The 16,182-nt window shown below is 43.1% G+C and overlaps 1 protein-coding gene across 2 annotated transcripts in view; it reads right to left on the bottom strand.

Annotated features, from left to right (window-relative positions):
- Positions 1-16,182, bottom strand: part of LOC108720086 — a 41,882-nt gene that overhangs the window by 24,008 nt on the left and 1,692 nt on the right. Inside the window, exons 1-2 of one of the 2 annotated variants that reach the window (XM_018269465.2) lie at positions 6,127-6,234; positions 135-237 (exon numbers count right to left, since the gene is read on the bottom strand). In XM_018269465.2, the coding sequence (XP_018124954.1) occupies positions 135-237 (103 nt within the window). In that variant the 5' untranslated portion in view covers positions 6,127-6,234. Of the gene's footprint in view, positions 1-134; positions 238-6,126; positions 6,235-16,182 lie in introns of those variants that run through there. The other variant, XM_041567664.1, reaches the window with a different exon arrangement.

Below are 16,182 nucleotides of genomic sequence, written 5' to 3'. Positions count from 1 at the left end.
AATGTATTTTAAATAAAATACTGTATCAATATGTCTTAGATATGGCAGTGCGCTCATCCTGTGGCTCTTTGGTCCTAGCTGCGATGAAGACATTACTTATTATTCATTTAAATACACTGTAGCAGTGCACTTACCATAACCGCGATCCAGTGATGCAGACACAGGGCTGGTGGTGGAGAGACTTCTCCAAGTGATTGACCTCGCTCCTCTAAGTGTGCGTGCTACAGTTGTGAGCATCTGGAAATTATAAGGATGTATAATGTAATATAATGCAATATCAAAATGATATATATATCTATATATATCTATTAAACAACCGTGTTTTTATTCAAATATCACTGTGCATCCAACGTTTCGGCCCGCATTGGGGCCTTTATCCTTGATAAAGGCCCAAATGCGGGCCGAAACGTTGGATGCACAATGATATTTGAATAAAAACACAGTTGTTTAATTGAACTGGAGTGCTGGTCCATCCTTCGATTAATGTACAATGCTACTTTGACCAAGCACCCATGAAAATATCGAAGTGGTTGGAGTGCAGGTACTTTTGGACATATTATATATATATCTATATACACATACACACTGTTGAAATCTGCCATTTATTTTAAAGATAAGCATAGCGTTGGGTATACTATTGAGCTGCTGCTATATTGTCATTCTGCACAGTATAATAACTCCAAGTTATATAGTATGGCAGGAAAGAAAACTGTACATACAAGGCCTTTAATAGTTTTTGTGCATTTCTAGTGTGTTTTAGTTCTATTCTACCTGCCCTGACTTTTGTCTGTACCAACACAATGTAGACACTGCAATTCAACTTAGTGCTGATGTATCTGTTCTGGTACTGGATAACTCCTCTTCAGCCTACACAATACCTGCAGCCACCCCCTCCCCTCCACTCTTTCACTCACTTCTGGAATCCTCTTCAACTAAGTAATGGCTGCCCCTAAGTTGTTGAGGGTTTGAGCTAATGCTCAAGGTGGCTGCTATAGGCAGCAGAATATAGACTAGAATACAGAGGCTTACCCTGGGGATGATGGCATTACGTGACAACTACACAACAAATGCGTTCATTCCGAAACTGTGGAAGAAGTCCAAAATATTAATAAAAGGAAAAATGTGCTGCCTGATATCTGTAATGCAGTGATGAGTCTCAGGTTCTTTGGGGTCAAAGTGTGAGGATGTAATTAACTGCTGTCCTATGAATGGTAAGCGCCATTCCACATCTACTTTGTTGTAATACTCTGTATACATTTTTCACTGCTTAACATCATTTTAAGAAGAATGTGCATTGTTTAACCAAACACTAGTCATTTATTTAACAATCCTGGAACTTGGACAAAATGAACTGAAGGCTCTTTTACTAGATAGAAATAAGAGAATCACAACTTGTAAAATGACCTTTAAAACTCCAACTCTTCTTGCCATTGGTTCTATGCTCTAGATAAGCACTTTGTGCCATCAAATGCAGCAACTTACTGCCCTATAATAAAATCTTCTTCCTACCCTTTACCTAAAGGCAATCTCTCCTCTGCAAGAGGAAAGTAAACATTTCTAGACCAACTCCCATGTGGATAATAAAAATCCTTACTGAGCTTTCATGACCACATAGGTGGTGATTAAGAAACACACACACATCAACACTAAACTACAAGCTACGTTTTTTTTATTAGAAAGAAAAAAAAGGAAATCAGTTTCTAAAATTTGAATTATTTCTTTAAAATGAACTCTGGAAGATGACCTTCCCAAAATTCTGAGCATTCTGGACAATGGTATCCCATTCTATCTTCCTAGAATTAGAAGAAACGTATAGATTTTCTTCTAAGAAATTCACCTTGTATAACTATCACAGTCTAGTGTGCAAGCAACAATAATCAATATGGTTGCTACCCTTTTTGACCTGCCTATTTCTGAGCATAGTGTCAAACATTCTTTACTGGGTGTTTGTAATATAAAAGTTAATATTTTTTTATTGAACGGCATACATTTGCAGTTGATTATTAACTAAATATGTGCTTTTCCACCTATCACTGGTTTATCTGTGTTTTTAAATGCTGTTTGCTTCACACTCAAAAAGAATAGCAGCCCTTTTATTTCTATGGCAGTTAAAAAAAACAGCTATTTATTTAAAAAAAAATAGCCATTTAAAAAAATCACAAAACAACCTGAAAACTACACAAATCAAGAAATACTAGGAATTTCTGAAATGTAGTATCTAAGGAGGTGGCTGAAAAGTAGTATTGCCCCAGCACTGTAAATTCTTATCTATACCATGCCATGTTTTTTCTACTGACACATGGCACAGTAGGGCCAAAATGCACTGTCTCTTGAAGGGCTCAGTGTTAACTGTTTATAGCAAGGACATGTTATGTAACACTTTACTGAAAATGTTTTATATCATTGCCCCACCAACTGAGCTTTCAGGCAAATTCATAAGGGGCCCATAAACACACTAAGGTATCTATAATACTGAAGATGTCCAAAAACGCTCTGCCTGTTCAGTGCAGGATACTAGTGCAACTTTCCTCTTACAGGTCACCACTTTCCTGATATTTATGCTTTTAGTATACAAGAAATGAGGAGAGCACTCAATAAGCATAAATGCTGTGGTTACTTTATTCAATGCCGACCACCAGTACACGACATGTTTCGGGCTTCCTTGCCCTTTATCAAGTGTGGCACTAAGGTATCATTGAGGGGTTGGAAATCACAAAAATTCAGCATGCCTCATTTGTTTTTGTTAGAGAACAAAGGACAAAATATATTGTGTACTAAATATTATATGATTTTATTTTGTCAAACCTGCAGCCCTCCTGTGTTGTCCCAGCATCCTCAGGCATTTAAACTCTGTATCATTATATATGATCCTAAAAATTCATTTTTGAGGCCTATTTATAATGGTATGTTTTTCAACAATATGAACTCATCACTGGCCTGAAAAACAGCCAGGTCCTCTGGGGACAAGATTATGTGTAAATTCCAGAATCCACAAGTGGCTGAGCTGAGTCCAGGTGTGCCTCATTCCACAGATCATCAAAACATGCTATATTTATCTTCTGGTCAGCTACTGGAGTTGTTTTCACGTGCTAATCAACTGAGTATCTTTTACATTTATTACCAATAAAGAAATACATTTTGTACAAACATTTAGGGGACTATTTATTATGCTATTTAAAACAAAATTCGCTGGGAAAAAGGTGTAAAAAACTTTGTAAAATAAATGGCGACTTTATCAAGAGGTGTGTTTTTTATCACCATACGAATGCCAGATTTTCTGCCGTTATTCTACCTTATTCTACATAAAAAGGCTATTTCTAATGCTGACCCTTCCAATGTTTGTTACAGTTTAACTGTTTGTTTGTTACAATTTAAGCTACCAGCCAGCCACAGGCAACAATTTAATTGGGGAACTCCCTGCAGCCACTTAAATATATATACATAATCTTAATAAAGGTCTGCAATGTAGACCAAAACATTGATCTTTTTGAAAAATTACTATTTGGATTGCACAAAATCCGGTGAGTGCTGGATTTTCTCATTGCTTACATAAACTTAAATATAATGTCCAAAATAGCAAAGTACTTGAAGCTATACACCGTTTATGTAGTTGTTGGCTGCTCGATCAAACAGTGATCTGGTTTTGCCATTTCCAGAATATGTGTATCATGTAGAGAACGAAAGTTCACTGGAGAGCAATGTGTTCAGTTTCTTAAAGCAGTTTTATTCAGGGTGCATCGCACAACATGTTTCGGACCTGCAAACTGCTTTAAGAAACTGAACACATTGCTCTCCAGTGAACTTTCATTCTCTATATAAACTTAAATATAATAAGGAAGGCAATATATAAAGAGTTTGTTTATCAAAAGGTTTACCAAAGCAAAGAGTGGGGGCCAGGTTCACTGCCCTTGACCAAAATCCATGGGCACAGAAAAATCATAATTACAAAATGGAAAAATCTAATAAAAAATTCTGATAAATGGTCCGATGGTGGGCCCCAATATCCTGGTAGGCCTACCTAGGCAAATTTTTGCCCATAGCCCTTGTTTGTTAGACACAGACAAAAATAAATGACATTAGTGCTTACATGACAGTGAAAGCAACTGTGTACTCAAGGTCAAACTAGTGCATCTGGGGTCCACCAGGAATGCGACTTTCAGGGACCTAAATGCAAACTGAAGTGACCAGCCTCCACATACTTCTCTCCTCCTCTGTGATCAGGTCTGGCCAGGGGAGAGAGGCTAGTCCAGGCAGGGGAGCGGGTCTAGGACAGTGGAGCACATGAAGGTCATGGCCCACTGAGTTTTTTCCCCGTTGTCCCGCCTACCCATTCCGTTACTGTATGTACTGTTCAAGGAAATAATAGATTTGAAATGTCCATAATATTTTCTAGAAAAAAGATTGCTAAAAAAGTCTAATAATCCTAATTAAGATGACTTCAGTGACATCCTATGTATTTTATTCATACCTTTGGGTACTGTAAGACATTCACCAGCCAAACACAGTAATGAGGCCATTATCATGAACTGGAGAACTGCTAAAGCAAGGCAAGGCAATAAGATAAAATGTACATTCTATACTAAGGATAAGCTGAAATAGAAATATCTGCCTGCTTACAACTGCCTGCTTACAACTTGCTCCTGCATAATTAATGGGTGTGATGTCTACTACAACATGTTCAAAACATCAGGTTTCCATTCCCAGCCTGCATACCTCTTGGCAACATCAAACACTGGGGGAGTAAACCGCATTGCCTTTAATTACTTCTAAGCTGGGAATGGAGAAATATTCTTTTTAGAGATGTGCAATGGACTTAACATTGTACTTAGGATCTAAGTTAGTACACATTTTTCTGGAAACATAAACTTGGTATTGCCCATGATACGATGTGTGTTGGTATAGTCCATAAACAAGGCATAACTATTTCTATTTCACCTCTCTGAGATTTATTAATCATTTGAGGCTGTTTGCATCATGTACACAGTGCCTCTTCTTATTTTGTACTCAAAAGATAAACATCTATACTGGTAAGGATAGGAAGTTTGACTGATATTATATGAAGACTACATTGCCTGTTAATTCATCCTAATACTCATATGGGCTATCCACATACGTGCATAAAACATTAAAAGCCCTTCTTGCTTTATAATAAGAAGAACTTTTAACATATGTATAAAAATGTCATTTATTTATAGTCATACTGCAGAGAAAGAACAAATGCTACAGGGCTTTTACAATTATGCACACACACGCTGCAATCTAAGAAACAACAGGTTGTTCCAATGCTTCTGCACTCATATAGCCCCCAGTGTATACAGTAAAGGCAGAATTGACACTTCCTAATTCTTTTCAGTCTTCTTTGAAAAACCACAAGTAGAACAATCAACATAATGCATGATGGTACAAGACGCATGGGGGTGGTGCCTCATTATAGCACACATATTTCAATGTCATTTCTTAGTTGTGTCTACAAAAAACTATTGAGGGTTTGGTTGCAAATGAAGCTTGCTGCTGCTGTGCACATAGTCACGTAGTACTGCTTCCCCATCTCAACCAGGAACTGTCAGATAATAACCATAAGTAGGTGTACAGGACACTTTATTGATATATCAAATATTGTCAGCTATTATAAATTTAAATATTACAGTATACAATGGTAATTTTTTTTTTTTTTTTTTTTTAAATTGTATTGATGTTGTATCTGTATGGGTCTCAATAACTCCCTTTGAGTGTGAATGTAGTAGACAACTAATGTGAATGATGAATATTCTATGTACAGTGCTCTGTAAGATTTGACCACTATATACATACAGAATATTAATATTTTAAAAAAGGTCTCTGTATTTACAAATGATTTCAATGAAAGAAAATTGATTGCTGATTGCAGATCTAGAGATGTGCAGAAAATTGATTGCTGATTGCAGATCTAGAGATGTGCAGAAACAAATCACTTCTTGAATTTCATTATATTATCACTGAGATAATTATAGCCGTAAACATTAATAACCCATGGTAAAAAACAAAACATAGTTTTTCTACACTGTTTATGTTTATAAAGCATTGTGCATACATATGATGGTTGCCTTTTAGTCAATGGCTCAGATAATAGATGGGTAAAGTCCTTACCTTTGCTGCTGCTAGGTACGTGCCTCAGTCTGCACTCTAAATGGTGTTCAGATGCTCAGTAAGTCCTTATATATATAGCAGCACAAACAGAAAGTAGGTGTTGTTGGCTCCCAGCCAGACCAATCTCCCTTCACAATAGGAAGTGACTCTGAGAAATAGTTACAATGCAAAACCAGCTGGTCCAGAGATCTGATCATTAAGTTGTCTTTTGTGCTCTAAAACATGCAGGTGCATGCAGTATCCCTTTACATATTTTTCCATGCTACAGAACCCAGTACCACTCTGTCACGATCGCCGCCCGGAGCAGGACCAGGAGCTCCGGGCGGCGCAGCTATCACTTCCGACGCCGCTCCCAAAATGGCGGCGCCCATGGCCGCCACGTGGGTAGCGGCGCCGGCGCAGAGACGCCTGCGCGCAAGTGCGCAGGCGCGAAGACGTCACAACGACGCGACGGACGCAGGCGCAGCGCGTCGGTCGCAGACGTGCTGACGCCGACGCAAGGGCGCCAAAAATCCCCTTTAAAAGGACGCCTGAGGCGCCAAGATGGCGCCCGAAAATAGGATCTTGTTCCTGAATAGATTCCTGGGTTCCCTGTTGCTGTTCCTGTTATCCCTGAGTATATTCTTGATTGATCTCTTGTTGTTGACCCCCTGCCTGGACTTTGGACTCTGCTTATATTCTGCCTGCCTTTTGACCTGTTGCCTGAACTCTATTACCCCTTCTGCTAAATCCCTGGATACCACGATCCTGATCCCTCCTGAGGGGCTTCCTCCTAAATCCGGACTACTCCCCAGAGGGAACTCCCGGTTCCCTGACATTATTTTCGGGCCATGGATTCCACTGAGGAAGCTCAGCCAGAAGCTCAGCCAGATTTCGGCAGGGCCTTTCGGGGCCTGCATTCCCGCATGGAGGCGTATGAAGCCCGGCAGAATTACGTGGGACTCACGCTGGAGGCGATCTTGGAAAAGCTCTCCTTGTTGACACCAGCGACTCCCCGGGCGGCACCTCCTCCGCAAGCGGCTGCTGCCATGGCTACCCAGCCCTCCACTTCTGGTCCTCATATTCCTGCTCCGCCTCTCTACGATGGCGATCCTCAAGCCTGTCGAGGATTCGTGAATCAGTGCCAGATTCGATTTGCCCTACACCCCACTGAATTTGACTCTGAACGTGCTAAGGTGGGGTTCGTGATTACTCGTCTGGCAGGGAAAGCTCTCGAGTGGGCATCTCCACACTGGGAGAAGCAGTCCCCACTGATGGATGACGCAGAAGCATTTCTCAAAGAATTTAAGATCGTCTTCGATGCTCCCGGCCGGGTGACTTCCGCTGCGTCCCGTCTGTTCCAAATCCGCCAAGGGAGTCGCAGTGTAGCGGAGTATGCTATTGAATTCCGTACACTTGCTGCTGAGACTCGTTGGAACAACGACGCATACCATACTGCATTTTATAATGGTCTCTCCCTTCGCATCAAAGATGACCTGGTCTCTCGTGAATTACCCACGCAAGTTGAAGACCTCATCGCCTTGGCTGTCAAGGTGGACACTCTTCTGAGAGAGCATCAAACCCTGAGAGTTCGTGTCAGGAAATTTCAACCCATGTTGGCACCTCGCTTCGAGAGGCCTCTCCTGCAGGCTTCTGTCACCTCTCCTGCCCAAGCATCCATTTCTCTTCAGGAAGAACCCATGCAAGTGGGAAGAACCCGCCTCACTGAACAAGAAAGACTCCGCAGACGGATGTCAGGCCTGTGTCTGTATTGTGGCGGACATTCCCACTTCGCTAATGCCTGTCCTGCAAAGGCTAAGAGTTTTGTACCCCGAGGTATGTCTATGGTAACTCATGTAGGGGGCACTACTCAAAAGTCTCGAGATAGGTCTCTGGGGAAGACTCAAGAAAACTCACACAGGTTTCTCCTTCCCTTCCAGATTCGTCTGACCGATAAGACCATCTTCGGGAATGCTTTCCTCGATTCCGGAGCCGGGGGTAACTTCATGGACGCTCTCTTTGCTAAGAACATGGGAATCCCCCTATTTCCTTTGCCTTCTCCCATGAGGATTGTCGCCATTGATGATAAACCCCTGGAGTCTGTACTCACGATGACCACTGGTGAACTATTTGTGCAGGTTGGGACCCTGCATAAAGAGAGACTTTCGTTTCTTATCATCTCTTGTCCCGATGTTCCTGTTGTTTTGGGTCTCCCCTGGCTGCGCCTGCACAATCCCACCATAGACTGGTCCACAGGGCAGGTCTCTCGTTGGAGCCCATTCTGCCTACAGCATTGCCTTCCTGCTAAACCCCTCAAGAAGGTAACTATTTCCTCAACCGAGTTAAAGTCTCTTCCCTCCTGTTATAAGGAATTCTCCGATGTGTTCTGTAAGAAGTCTGCGGAATTCCTTCCTCCACATCGCTCTTATGACTGTCCTGTCGAACTCCTGCCTGGAGCCATGCCCCCCAGAGGCCGCACTTACCCTCTCTCTCCTGCTGAGACTACTGCAATGAAGGAATACATCCAAGAAAATCTCCAGCGGGGGTTTATCCGCCCTTCTACCTCTCCTGCAGGGGCTGGCTTCTTCTTCGTGGAGAAGAAGGACGGAGGCCTTCGGCCATGCATAGACTACCGGGGCCTGAATAAAATCACTGTAAAAAACAGGTACCCTCTGCCCTTGATCGTAGAGCTCTTCGACCAGCTGAAGGGGGCGAAGATATTCTCTAAGTTGGATCTCCGAGGGGCGTACAATCTCATTCGCATCCGTGAGGGTGATGAATGGAAGACGGCTTTCAACACTCGTGATGGGCACTATGAATATCTCGTTATGCCCTTCGGCCTTTGCAATGCCCCTGCCGTCTTCCAGGAGTTTGTTAACGATGTGTTCCGGGATCTCCTAGGAAGGTTCGTAGTCGTATACCTGGACGACATCCTGATCTTTTCTAAAGACCTAGAAAGCCATCGCTCCCAGGTGAAGGAGGTACTCTCTCGTTTGAGGAAGAACTCTCTCTTCGCCAAGTTGGAGAAGTGCGTCTTCGAGGTGTCCAAGATCCCCTTCCTAGGATACATTATCTCCCCTGAGGGATTTGAGATGGATCCCGTGAAAGTGTCTGCCATCCAGGAGTGGCCTATTCCGCTGAGTACCAAGGCAATCCAGAGATTTATCGGATTTGCTAACTACTATCGGCAGTTCATCCGGGGGTTCTCTTCCCGCATTGCACCTATCCTGGCTCTCATCCGGAAAGGGGGTAAACCCAGCTTGTGGCCCCCATCTGCCATTGAAGCTTTTCAGTCTTTGAAAGAGGCCTTCATGTCCGCTTCTGTTCTCCGACACCCCAATCCTGAACTACCCTTTTGCATCGAAGTAGATGCTTCTGAAGTCGGAGCCGGAGCCATCCTGTCTCAGAGACACCCCGCTGATGGGAAGTTGCATCCCTGTGCTTATTTCTCCAAGAAGTTCTCGTCCGCAGAGCAGAACTACGATGTCGGGAACCGAGAACTCTTGGCTGTTAAACTTGCTCTTGAAGAGTGGCGTCACCTCCTGGAGGGTTCTCTGGTTCCTGTTCAGATTTACACCGATCATAAGAATCTCGAGTTCATCCAGTCCCTCAAGAGGCTAAACCCCAGGCAAGCAAGGTGGGCTCTCTTCTTCTCTCGGTTTAATTTTATCTTGACTTTTCGCCCAGGTTCCAAGAATCAGAAGGCCGACGCCTTGTCTCGTAGCTTCACTCCGGTGGACCGCTCTCCTGAGAGACAAGAGCCAATCATCCCTCCAGTCAAGATTATTGCCTCCCTGTATCCACAGTTTGCTGATCAAATCCTGGCTGGTCAATCTTCTGCTCCTTCAGATACTCCCATTGGAATGGCATTTGTTCCTCCTGAGCTGCGTCTGCCTATTCTGCAACAGACCCATTGCTCCCGGCAAGCCGGACACCCTGGTCCAGCTAAGACTCTTGAACTCTTACGACGCCTGGTCTGGTGGCCTGATATCCGCAAAGATGTGAAGGACTTTGTTGCTGCCTGTAATGTTTGTGCCACATCTAAGTCAAGCCATTCCCGCCCCAGTGGGTTACTACAGCCTTTGCCGGTTCCTTCCCGTCCCTGGACCCACCTGTCCATGGACTTCATTGTCGAACTTCCTCCCTCTTGTGGGAACACTGTGATCTGGGTTGTCATTGATCGATTCTCCAAAATGGCCCATTTCATCCCTTTGAAGAAGTTGCCCTCTGCGGTGGAGCTGTCCCAGCTATTTATCCAGTACATCTTCCGCCTGCATGGTTTCCCGGTGGAGATCGTCTCTGATAGAGGCACCCAGTTTACTGCTAAATTCTGGCGTTCCCTATGCAAAAACCTGGGAATTGTTCTTCAGTTTTCTTCTGCATACCATCCACAGACGAATGGGGCAGCTGAACGTGTCAACCAAGCCCTGGAACAGTTCCTGAGGAACCACGTATCCCTCTGCCAGGATGACTGGTCTGATCTCCTCCCATGGGCGGAATTCGCTCATAATAATGCTTGTCATTCCTCTACAGGAAGGTCTCCGTTCATGTCGGTGTATGGGCAGCATCCTCAAGCTTTTCCCCAAGACTTTGTACTTTCTGACGTCCCGGCTGCTGACGATTCCGCAGCCCATATGTCTGCTATTTGGGCTGCTACCAAGTTGAACCTAGAGAAGAGCGCTTTGGTTCATAAGACTTTCGCGGATCGTCGTCGAAGATCTTCTCCTCCCTACAAGGTGGGTGATAATGTCTGGCTCTCTTCCAGGAATATCCGGTTGAAGATACCATCTCACAAGTTGGGTCCAAAATTCGTGGGTCCATTTCCCATCTTGGAGATAATCAACCCTGTGGCTGTCAGACTTCAGCTTCCACCAGAGATGAGAATCCCCAACGTGTTCCACGTGTCTCTGGTGAAACCCGCCATCACCAACCGGTTTTCTGGTGGTCAATCTCCTCCTCCTGCCATCTCTGTGGAGGGTCAACTCGAGTACGAGGTGGAGAAAATCCTAGACTCCAGGATCTCCAGAGGGTCCCTTCAGTACCTCATTCAGTGGAGGGGCTTTGGTCCTGAAGAATGCTCCTGGGAAGGACACCGTGATGTTCACGCTCCCCGTCTGGTGAGGGATTTTCACGCCAAGTTTCCCCAGAAACCTTGTCCCGGTGGTCCTGAGGCCCCCCGTGAGGGGGGGGGTACTGTCACGATCGCCGCCCGGAGCAGGACCAGGAGCTCCGGGCGGCGCAGCTATCACTTCCGACGCCGCTCCCAAAATGGCGGCGCCCATGGCCGCCACGTGGGTAGCGGCGCCGGCGCAGAGACGCCTGCGCGCAAGTGCGCAGGCGCGAAGACGTCACAACGACGCGACGGACGCAGGCGCAGCGCGTCGGTCGCAGACGTGCTGACGCCGACGCAAGGGCGCCAAAAATCCCCTTTAAAAGGACGCCTGAGGCGCCAAGATGGCGCCCGAAAATAGGATCTTGTTCCTGAATAGATTCCTGGGTTCCCTGTTGCTGTTCCTGTTATCCCTGAGTATATTCTTGATTGATCTCTTGTTGTTGACCCCCTGCCTGGACTTTGGACTCTGCTTATATTCTGCCTGCCTTTTGACCTGTTGCCTGAACTCTATTACCCCTTCTGCTAAATCCCTGGATACCACGATCCTGATCCCTCCTGAGGGGCTTCCTCCTAAATCCGGACTACTCCCCAGAGGGAACTCCCGGTTCCCTGACACACTCTGACATACAGGCACCAGATGTTACTGCACCTGGACAAAAGTGTGTTGTTGTTTTTTTTTTTTTTTTATTACATATGGAGAATTCACTATAATGATGAAAATTTAAGTTTGCCTGACAAACCACAGGGGCCCATTTACTTAGCTCGAGTGAAGGATTAGAAAGAAAAAATACTTTGAATTTCGAATGGTCGAATATGGCTACTTCGACCATCGAATAGGCTACTTTGACCTTCGACTAGGACTTTGAATCGAATGATTCGAACTAAAAATCGTTCGACTATTCGACCATTCGATAGTCAAAGTACTGTCTCTTTAAAAAATACTTCGACCCCCTAGTTCGCCACCTAAAACCTACAGAGGCCAATGTTAGCCTATGGGGAAGGTCCCCATAGGCTTCCTAACAATTTTCTGATCGAAGGAAAATCCTTCGATCGATGGATTAAAATCCTTTGAATCGTTCGATTCGAAGGATTGAATCGTCCGATCGAACGATTATTCCTTCGATCGTAGGAATAGCGCTAAATCCTTCGACTTCGATATTCGAAGTCGAAGGATTTCAATTCGGCAGTCGAATATCGAGGGTTAATTAATCCTTTATATTCGACCCTCAGTAAATCTGCCCCTCAGTGTCTATCAATTTTCTTTTAGCAAGAAAAGCAATTTTTTTTCCTTCTAATAAAATTTAAATTAATTTTAATTTAAAGAAAATCAGGTAAAGAATTGCCATTATTTTTATTATTAATACTAATAACGTGTATTTTTAGAGCACCACCATATTCCACAGCACTGTAAAATAAGTGTTTATAAAGAACATACTATACATACATAGCGACCAGTAACAAATACAAAAATTAAAGAGGGCCTTGCCCAAAAGAGCTTACAATCTAAAAGGAGAAATCTTCATATCCATGTCTAATACCAAAATAAAACCAACCAATGATACTTTTGATATTATTTATCTTGAAAGGATTCCACTAAAGAACATGACATTTGATATACACACTATTCATCATGCATAAGTAAAATTGGTCCCCTGCCCACCTACCCTCTATCCCCTCCCTACCCACCACCGGCCCATTCTCTTACCTCCCTGCGTCCTCGCTTCCCAGAGTCCCCACTCAAAGGTAAGAGAGCATCTGGGGAGAGAGGGATTCTTTAGAGATATAGAGGAAGCAGACCTCGCAATATGGGACCCCCTGTTCACTACCCTCCCCCCTGCAGCCATGCGGTGTGCATTATAGTTATGCCATTGTAACAATGCTTGGAAAGATGTTTAGACGTCTCTCTCTTCCCCTTTGGGTGGTTTGTGAGGTAGTGGTTGTAGGGGACGAAAAATTGTTTTGAGGTGTGCATCATTTTTAGGGAGTGGATGTGTTTTAAGCCACCTGGAAAACTCCTATTCCTTACACAGTTCAACCGAGTACTGCATATTCTTTCTCCATTATAAATGACCATAATAATTCCCCATTTTCAATGCAAAAAATAAAATTTCTTATTATAACAAAAGACAAAATGGACCACAGGGGCCAACCCAAATAGTTGAAGGCACTGAATAAGTTCCAGCACAATAGGCTACAGTGAGCTAATATTATATGAAGTATGTCTCTTCAATAATTGCTCCAGTCAGAGCAATAACAGCTGCAGAAGGCCTCCAGTAAGTTTTTGCTGTGGCAATTATTTATTTTTTTTTGCTCATAAAGTTTATTTGAGATATTATACATACATGCATAACAGGGAATATAAGCAATGTAAGCAAATGTTTACAGATCGTGGTTTGACATAGCATTTACCAATTACTATACAGTAGTGCTGGGCTGGACCGACCGGGCGCCCCAGGCAACCCGGCTAACCTCCCCCACCCGCGTGCGCGCACAAGCGTGCATGTGCCATGCTAAATGGGAAGCAGCAGAGGGGATGCGGAAGTGGCGGGGATGTGGAATGCGTAAGGGCAGGCAAGGGAGGTGTTCAGCAGGAGAGGGGTGCGCAGCGGGACTAGGGTAGGCAGAAACCCCTTGAACAGGCACTTGCCCAGAGCCCCTACATTGTTGCACCCTATGCAGGTGCCTCTTCTGCCTACCCCAAGTTCCGGCCCTGTTACACACAGTGATCTCGGTTTAAGATTATATTAGCAATATGATGCGTTCCACTTTTCCCATATTGCCCTATAGGACTGATCTCGTCCATTCTTAGTGTACATAGCTTTTTCAATTTTTGCCAGATCCTTCACAGAGTTATACCACTGTTCGTAAGTTGGAGGGTTGGGGTTTTTCCAGCAAAAAGTTATCAATTTCCTAGCCAAAAAGAACACTGTATGAAGATAGGTTATCAAAGGTGAGGGGAGCACTAACTGGGTAGTGATTCCAAGGAGACACAACTTGGGATCTTTTGGTAAGGGGGTCCCTACCTGTCTAGATAGTGTTTCTAACGTTATACAGGTCCAGAGAGTATGGAGAAGGGTATCATTCTGTTGAGCACAGCGATTACATAGGGGAGAAATATCCATTCTGTGCATTCTGGTCTTGGTATAAAAGGTTCTATGGATAAAGTAGAGCTGAATGAGCCTGTAATTGTAGTTTAGGGATACACTGGATGGGGTCAAAAGTGCCTGAGACCATTGGTTTTCTGTGAGACAGGGTAAGTCCTGGTCCTACTTGACACACGACTTTAATGCTCTCTTATCAGCTTTATGTTTCTGTATGGTCCTGTACAACTTGGACATTAGTCTATTAGTCAGTATTTGCATGTCATATATCTTACATGGAGTTTTTCACAAAACTGCGGCACAAATTTGCAACAAATGTCACCAAGACGTTAAAAAATTGTTGCACGTTAAAAAATTTTTATCGTCTATTGACTTCAATGCATTTCCACGTTGAAGTAACACTGTTTTGCAAAGTTTTTAGCTGTTTTGCAAATTTTTCAGTGAAACGGGACATATTACCTCATCACTACTCAAGAGAGATGCATTCCTGGAAGTAGTGGAAGCAGTGTGTGGATGATCTGGGAGAAAATGACTAATATGTGTCTTTAGCCTGCAAAAAATGATGGGTACAATAGACAACAAAAATTTTTTTAATGTGCAACAATTTTTTTCGTCTTGGTGACCATGTTTTTTGGCACTGCATGCATGCTATGCTCCCCCATTTAATTATAGGCCCACCTGGAATGAAATCGTATGTATTGCCAACTTCTCCAAACTGGTTGTTATGCAGCATAACCAGTTTTGAAACCTTAGTGCTATTATTATTATTGTAGGGAAATTAACAAGTGGCAGAACAAGGAAGTACTGATCCTTTATTAACATGTTTTTTTTTATTTTATGGACAAGTTGAGTCAAGAAAAATGTATGCTAAACAAAGTAAGCCATTGACGGCCTATAATCATTCAAATGAATAGTGTTTACATCTATGGATTTATGGCAAGTAAAAAGATCAGAAAATTTATCATTTGGCACAAATACACATACACACATATTTCTACTACTTACTACATATTAATTTAGATTTTTTAAGATAGAAAAGGAAATCTTTGTAAATTCATTTAATTAATGGTAAATACAGTATATACTATACATATTATTCCATCTATTTTTACTTCTTTAGACAGTAAAGCAGTAATCCTCAACCAGTGGCTCGCAAGCAACATATTGCTCACTAACCCGTTCGATGTTGGTCCCAGTGGCCTCACACCAGGTGTTCATTTTTGAATTCCTGGCTTGAAGGCAATTTTCGTAGCATAAAAACCAGATGTATACTGCCAAACAAAGCCTCGTGTAGGCTGCCAGTTGACATAGGGACTACCAAAAAAGCCAATGACAGCACTGGAACCCCAACAGAAATTTCTTCATCCTTGTCTTGACCCCAACTCTTTTTATATTTGAATGTTTCTAACAGATTAAAAATAAAGGTTGGGAACTACTGCAGTAAAGGATAATAAGATATACTGTAGGTTGTTAAGCATGTAGAATATTCAGAACAAAACCCTCCTCTTGCCTGCAGTCACTAGGTATATAAATATATATATATATGGATAATTAAAAGGCAGCTCAGCCGGAACAGGGATCTCCAATCTGGGGAAAGACACAGGAAAGCTGCCTGCGGGAGTACACTGAGAGGATTTGTTTGTTATCTGAATGTTTTCTGTTTTTTGGGACACAGGCGGAAGGCCTCCTCCTGGTTAGTTAGGAAAACTGACCTGTTTTAGTTAGAAGCCCATTATGTGGCAAGGATTTTATTTTTTTAACTGTTCATTTTGTTTATTTGCTGCAAGTGAAAAATAAACTGCCGAATAGAAACTACACTTTCATGAGTTGTGATTGTGCCGTGGGCTGTTTTACCCCAGAAAG

The sequence above is a fragment of the Xenopus laevis genome, chromosome 6S, assembly GCF_017654675.1.
Source record: "Xenopus laevis strain J_2021 chromosome 6S, Xenopus_laevis_v10.1, whole genome shotgun sequence".
In the NCBI taxonomy this organism is placed as follows: domain Eukaryota; kingdom Metazoa; phylum Chordata; class Amphibia; order Anura; family Pipidae; genus Xenopus; species Xenopus laevis.
The sequence above is the reverse complement of the archived record's forward strand: the minus strand, read 5'-3'. Positions and strand labels throughout refer to the sequence as shown.